General features: G+C 59.7%; 1 protein-coding gene across 1 annotated transcript in view; it reads right to left on the bottom strand.

Moving 5' to 3' along the window:
• The window catches only part of LOC113213955 (ras GTPase-activating protein raskol), a gene marked incomplete at its 5' end in the record, with an annotated part of 16,392 nt that extends 14,455 nt beyond the window's left edge, over positions 1-1,937 (bottom strand). Inside the window, one exon of the mRNA XM_052270601.1 lies at positions 1,818-1,937. Within this exon, the coding sequence (XP_052126561.1) occupies positions 1,818-1,937 (120 nt within the window). The remainder of the gene's footprint in view (positions 1-1,817) is intronic.
• Positions 1,938-7,357: the final 5,420 nt, after the last annotated feature.

Below are 7,357 nucleotides of genomic sequence, written 5' to 3'. Positions count from 1 at the left end.
GGGGGGGGGGGTACTGGCGTAGAGGAAAGGCACCTCCAGTAGCACTACATAAGACTGGCCACCAGAGTGGGAACCGAATCCCCCCCGAGAGAGAGACACTATCCCGTCCACCCAACAGAGTTTTGCACGCCAAAGGCGGACGGGGGCGGGGCCTCCTCGCCGGGGCCTGGCGGCGGGCATGCAGCTCCCAAGATAGTAGAGAAAGTCCTTGGCCTGTCCGGCAGCGCAGCAAGTGGCTCGGCGGCCGGCCTCCGTAAACACTCACACACACACTGGCAGCGCGTCATCGCCGTGGTAATTAGTTTTTAGCAGTGTGTGTGTGTGTGTGTGTGTGTGTGTGTGATTATGTGTGTGAGCGCGTGCGTGCAAGGTCACGGAATGGAGCAGCCCGCCCGTATGAAATGGCCCCACCGGCCGGGCCCGCCCGACCCATTCTGTTCGGTGCTCGTTGGTCCCGACCGACTGGACGTTGCGGTAAATTAATTAACGTGCAATGAATAAAATTGGCGTTTCTCGCGGTGGCGGCAGCAGCGGCAGGGACGGCTCGGCCGGGCTCGTGTGCATGCGAGGCGCGTGTATCGCCGTGTAACGCAATCCCTGACCAATAATCCGTAGGTGCGGTGCGGGTACAAGTCGCCGGGCCCGCCCCGCCCTCCGCCATCGTGCCGCGCCCCGCCCCCACGCTCCCCGCGCAGAGTCAAAGGGAACCCGCGTTGTCGCCGCAGGAAGCGACCGCGGCTCCGGCCCTGCTCGCGGCGCCTCCACGCCATTTGGCGCGTGACCATACCAAAGCGACAGACGCCAAATAGCGGGGCACAACCAAGAGATGATGATGATGATGATGATTTCCTGGAATGGCGCATGACGGCTGCGGCAATCAGAAGGGCTCGGCGGCGGCGGAGGGTTTCGCGGGAGAGAAGGAAATTGTGAGGGGGAGGGGGGGGGGTAGGTAATTGCCCCTCCGGCTATAAAGTCATCGACGAATAAAACGCGACACGCCGGCACTACGAGGGGCCGCGAGGGCTTTCAGCTGCAGCTGCAGGGGGGCGTGGTGTGGCGTCCCGACGCGACGGATCTGCGGCACATCAACGGAGAGGTGGGCGGTCAACGCCCGACCCGCCTTCTTTTTCGTGTGGTTACTCTGCCCAGGCGTGCGTGCGGGCTTACTGCCCCGCCGTTATACACTGGCCGTGGCGGCGTGCAGCGTGCGCACGGCCAGCCTAGGGCTAGCTGTGAATACACAACACAGCGGCAAGCGCGCTGCTGCACACACCCTAGCTCCATCAATAATTTCTGTAGAGGCTCGTCCGTTTCGGGATCGGAATGAGGGTATGGCCGCGGCGGCCGGGTGGGCGTCGCGGGCGCCGCCGAGTGGGTCAGGCAGGCCCATCCGGAGGAAGCTCAGCAGGACACTCCCCCGCAGCAGAGAGTGGCCTCGACTCGACAGGGGCCCCGTCACAGGTGTTGGAGGAGCGGGAGCAGAGCGGAGCAAGAGCCCTCCTCCACGGTACAGGTCCTCAGGCGGCGTGTTGCATACTCGGTTGTTGTGCTGCACCGGGACCCGACCGGGACCGGGGGCCGTGCGATACCATCGCGCAGCGCAAGCCACGGCGGCGCTCACCAGGAGTACTCACCACCAGCAGTGCTCACCACCAGCAGTGCACACCACCAGCGGCGCTCACCGCCAGAGTCGTTCACCACTGAGAGATGCACACCATTGAGAGATGCTCACCTACAGCGGCGCCAAGCTCACAAATAGCGGCACTCACTCCGCTCACCAACCACGGGGCTCACCACCAGCGGAGCCTCACACTCACCAAGAAAGTACAACTCGTGCCTCCATGCGGACAGGAGAGACGCCGAGCCCGCCGTCTTGACTGGTTGATGGTATTCCGCCGCTAATAATCCATGGCCACTCCGTGCAAACTCACACGACACTCACTCTCAATGAGACAACAACACAATCGCGCGGTGCGCGCAGCAGCGACGGGTACGGGCCAACTGCGCGGCGCGGCGGCACGGGCGTGACTGGCTGGCCAGCAGCACAGGCAGGCGCGGCCCGGTGCGGGTGCGGCGCAGCGCTGCGCCCCCCCCCCCCTCTTCCCCCTTTTCCTCGTCCGCGGGGGGCTCTAGCCAAAGGGAAGGGGAGTGGGGAGGGAGAGGGCACACCACGACGCTGCATAGGGCAGGCCAGCAGTCCTGAAGCCGCGAGCTGCAGGCTAAACCAGTGTAGGTACGTACACGTTGCACGGCAAACTCTTTTAACAAACTGACATTTTCTTGTTGTTCAAAGCACACAGAAAAGGGCGAAAGGCATGATATGATTTACTTTCTGATTTCTTGTTAACGCGGCCACAATTCACAATTTGGTGCCGTTGTGCAATTTTTTCTAGCCCTCAGGGCGCACACCCGCCCTGAGCGTCTCAATTTTTACGTACGCGAAACAGCTTGCACTTCACTTGCGAAGTCGCGATGGAGCTGCTGGGGAAGCAGGGTGTGTGACTCTTTCGCCCTGACCTGACCCCCCGCCTCGCTTCACTTAGGTCTGAGTGTGCGTGCAGTCCGCGCACCCAACGGGATACACACACCGCAGCCCGGCGCAGCCCGGCGCAACCTACGTACACCACACACAGGTCTGACCGCAGGCAGGGCCCCCGCGGCCCGCGCCCCCACCGTGCCGCCAGCCGAGCCGCGAGCCCCACAGGCCGCCGCCGCCACAGGCACCTCGAGCCAGGACCGCGACGACCCCACACTGCCGTACGCCGTACCACCGTGCGCCATTCCATAGCGACTGCAGGGGCAACTTCTATACAGGCTGTACGACTCGCAGGCGGAAAGAATATGGACCTCTTTTGTTTTTAACCGCGCCGCCACGTCGACGGGGGCGCAGGTGAATGACGAGTAGTGCCCTTAGAGACAAAGCGCTATAAAACGTTATTGACACCTCGACTGGGAGCGCTTAGAGTCTACATCGCGGCCTGTCTCAGCCGCGCTGCTAGAGGCGAGTGTAAAAAATGCACGATGCAAATAATGTATTACATAAAGCTAGTCTCACCGGGCCGCGCCACCCCGTCCATGTGAAGCGACCGCAGTCCCTTATTCAGCCCCGACCTGAGCCGGGCTGGGCAGCACCGCTGCAGACCGGCAATGGAAACGCGACACTTTGCGGACTTTTGACACCTTTTTCGACGCGCGCAAGGCGAGGAGGCGGCGAAAGACAGGACGGGGGTCTGCTGCCACCTCCGCGCCAGCCCCCGGCCCCACCCCCCGGCCCCGCTTCGCCACCGCATCCGCGTTCGCCGGCGACGACGCGGCCGTCGTGAGCGTGCAAAGTACAAGGGGTAACGGGACGGCAGTAGGCACCGCTGGGCTTGCTAATTCCCCTCGGCCCGAGGCTCTCCGCGGGCTGAGGGGCCGCGAAGCACCGCGAAGAGGTCAGTATTGACAAGCCTGCTGCGGCTGCACGGCCCAGGGAGTAAAAGGAGCTCAAAACAACTGCAAGTCCCAGAGCATTTACACGGGACGGCATTGTGGGACTCAGCGGGGTACAGTGACCACCCTAGTTCGCAATTATTGATATCACTGCCCTGGTCAGAAGGAGTAGAAGGAGACGATTCTAGCGCGACTTTATTTATTTACTTTGGAAATGACTGCAACGATTAGACAAATTGCCCAACTCGGGGCCAGAACCGGACCACCCCGCCACCCAGGACGGGGCACCGCTCAGGGAGCTGCGGACTGGTATCGGCTGGTATAGCAGTTTCTTTGCCATCTCATTGACTTTTTTTTCCACAATTCGTTGAGCCCCCCGGTGACACGTTTTCTTTTCCGACGCCGCCGCCCCGCCTCAGCGCGCGCTGCTCGCCCTGCTCCCCTTCTCTCCGCCTCGCGGTGAGGTAAGCGCCGCGCCACAGCAGCGCCGAGCATCGCGCAGCGCTGCTTGCATTCCTCTGGAGCAGCCAGCAGCCGCCACCGACCTGGGCTCGGTCCTGGAGCCCTTCATTGTCCCCGTGCCCGAGCCCGGCCCGCATGCATGGCCCGACTAGAGGTTCTGCATCACTCCGCGCCGCGGCCCTGGCCCGCCCACTTGAGCCGGGCCCTGTGTGTGCAAAGTCATGGCGTGCACGGCGCATCCCGACCCAGATGGCGGGCTCGTTACACAACGCGCACATGCTGAGAGGACCCCCGGGCGGAGGTCACTCGCTCATCACGCTCGCCAGCCTATCCAGCAGCAGCAGCAGCAAGGGGCCAAATGTCAACGTCCAGCGCTGCGGGCTGCGCGCGGCCGCGGCCAAGGACACAATAGGACGAAATATAGCCGCTAAAACACACACATTCTTGCGTTTGCCACACACACACACACACAAGCGGTCGGCGCTCCTGCGGTCGACGCGGTGGCGGCGGCGGCTTGCTGTGTGCAGTGACCTGAATGCGAAGTCACCATTTTCTTTGGGTACACGGTGTGTTACTTACAAAAGTTGAAGGGCCAGGGAAGGCCAAAAATAAACGAGGAAAGGAGTTGAGGGTGAAATTTTATTTGCCCATTAAGGGTTTCTTGATAAAACAATTACTTCGAAGGGTATATGAAAACTCTTTGACTGAACTATGACGGATAAGGGGCCAACACGCAGAGTGTCTTGCACGTGTGCCGCGCGCAAACACAAACACATACAGACACACAGACTCACACACACACACACACACACACACACACACACACAAACGCACACACACACAACCGGGCGCAGCAGACGGAGAAAGGAAGCATGAAATAAGGAAACCCGGTTCTGGCCGTCCTTTATGCCCTGCCTGTCCTGTCCCAAACTAACAAACGGCTGCACCAAACAACGCCGCGGCTCCCCTCCGCCGTATTCAGATTCCCTTTCCTGCTCGTGCGTGAGAGTGTGAGCGTGTGTGTTGCTCGGTTCTATGGCTCCAGCGCGATCGCGGCTGCTTCTCCTAGTGCTGCTGGCCCGCTCCCGGAGCCTACCGGAGTGACCTTTCGACTGCCCAGCTGTGACTGCCCGTCGCCACCGAGCAGCCGTGTACGACTTTCTACACGCGTCCTTATTAATATTCCCAATGGCTCCGTAGCGTATCGGATAGTGCACACCTCGATGCATAGTTAGCTGTTGTATCGTTTTAATGAGAATTTGAGAAAGGAAACACGATTAAATTTGTGTATCTTGTGAAATGTTTGTGAAACTTGGGCGACGGCGGGGACACGAGGAAAAGGGCATGGTCGGCGGCTCCCCTGCAATCTGCACGTGCGGCCCGGTTACACTTGGCTGTGTTTGCCAGCCTCCAGAGTGAAGCCGCACTGAACGTACCGGCCCCAGACTTGATTTAAAACATATGTCAACGCTCAGTAGTATACCAGATAACCCTTGTCAATTTATGATGCCGCACTTTTGGGGACCTCGGTATTTTGATCGGATTATTGACCTCCCTCATAAAGCATGGAACGAGATCGGTAACCTCTCGCCGTCTTCGAGAAATAATCAGCCCACTGCTCTCCACTCCACTCAAAGGTCAGCCCTGTCGAGGGACGGGACGACTCGCGAGCGAGAGCGCGGGAGAGGAGAAGGGACTTCACGGCGAACAGTCAATCCAGGTCTATTCAGGCCACAGCAGCCGCTGCGCCCGCACCGGGGGTCTGTCAATTCTATCCAACCTTTTGATTTCCATTTCTGCCTCCCTAGAACAGCACTGCATTTAATCTACTTTTTTTGCGTTTGGTCGTGGTCCCCGCCTCCGTCCCAAAGGGGGCGCCAGAGAGGAGTGGGGGTAACGGAGGGGGACATTCCGCCGTCGTGGTGCCTCATTATTTGCGACGGACAGGACTCGCGGTGAAGGAAGGGAAGGTAATTGTGAAAAAGTGGTGCGCAATTACAAGTGAATAGAGGGCAGTGGAAAGGGCGTGAGTCCAAAGCCAAGGGACCGGGAACAAAGGACAGGTCGGGTGGTGGACAAGGCCCTCCCCGAGTACCTCTTCCTCAGCACAGCACGCAGAGGCTGGTTTGTACTCAACCTAAGATCCACTGCACTGGTAAAAGAAACAGATCTGTTCACAGTTGTCATTTGCTTTCAACACGAAGGCAAAACCATCAAACACACCGAACCCATTCAATTTCTGCAGAGGAAAGAAAGACAACCATCGCCGATGTAATGGCTAATCTTTCTATCCAGCAGCACTCGCAAAACACCTTCAATTGTTCAGAAAGATTTCCTTTAACACGTCTAGTCCCACATGGACTACACGCGTGGTCACAATAACCCGTGTTTACCACCCCCCTGGGACTCAGTGTGTTAAGTTTAAGTTACTTTCTCTCCCTTTAGCTCCCGTTTTCAACTTTTTTCAACACAAAAACAATAGAAACCTAGACCAAGGAGCCCTTCCTGCATGAGGCGCTGCTGCTGGCCGCCGCTGCACGGCTTGTCCCCTACCCTCCACGCAAAGAGGAGAGGAGGAGGGCGGGAGGGGGTCGATTGCTTTGCTCGCTCTTTTTGCGTTCCTGAACTGACATTCGCCTGCAGTGGTTGCGCTGCAGTTGGCTTCGCTCTCGTTCGGGACAGCGCTACGCCGTGCCATAGGCAAAGCAGCACTCGTTATGGTAAGCAGCAGCTGCAGCAGCCACCCATGTCCCATGCCTCGGCATGGCAACTCATTAGCCAGCCATCCAGCAGAGACCAGACATGCTCCAGGTTTTCGGGCAGAGGGTCCTCTTTGGTCATGAGGCTCACCAGACAGGAAGCGCTGCTCCTCACAGCTCAGCAGGTACACCACCCCGTGACACTCACCTGCAACAAGCGGAGAAAGGAGAGAGATTATTCAAAATGCTGATGTTATTTTCGTTGCACTACACGTTACCAGTTTGAGCAGCAGCAGCCAGGAAGGCGAAACAAGAAAAATGCACCCCGGAACCAGGTAGAAACCCACGAGCATCGCGCCGTGGTGCTCACCGTGGCAAAACGGACGGGCGGAGTCTTGGCGCGCTAAACCAAATATAATCGTGCACCGCTCAAGCGGCATCCCGCCCTGCCCCCGCCACCCGCCGCAGAGGCGTGAAGTAACGCCCCGCCACGCCCCGGCGCGCGTGCTGGTCGCGGCCCCCGGCCCGGGCAGCGGCAGGCCTATGCAGCGGACTACGACTCTAGGGGACGAAACCGCGACCGTCGAATCAGGGAAACCGGTCGCCAGTCCGAGCAGCAGCGCGGGGCCGCAGGGCCACGGGCCGAGCAGCGCAAAGAAATTGGAGAAATTGAGCAGAAACGTTCTTCTTGTGCATGGCTGTAGGCAGGCACGGCACGAGAGAAAGCGCCGCGCTGAGCGGGGCGTGGAGCGGGGGCAGGGGGG

This window comes from Frankliniella occidentalis, unplaced genomic scaffold (genome assembly GCF_000697945.3).
Source record: "Frankliniella occidentalis isolate FOCC.00 unplaced genomic scaffold, Focc_3.1 Scaffold6, whole genome shotgun sequence".
Lineage (NCBI taxonomy): Eukaryota > Metazoa > Arthropoda > Insecta > Thysanoptera > Thripidae > Frankliniella > Frankliniella occidentalis.
The sequence above is the reverse complement of the archived record's forward strand: the minus strand, read 5'-3'. Positions and strand labels throughout refer to the sequence as shown.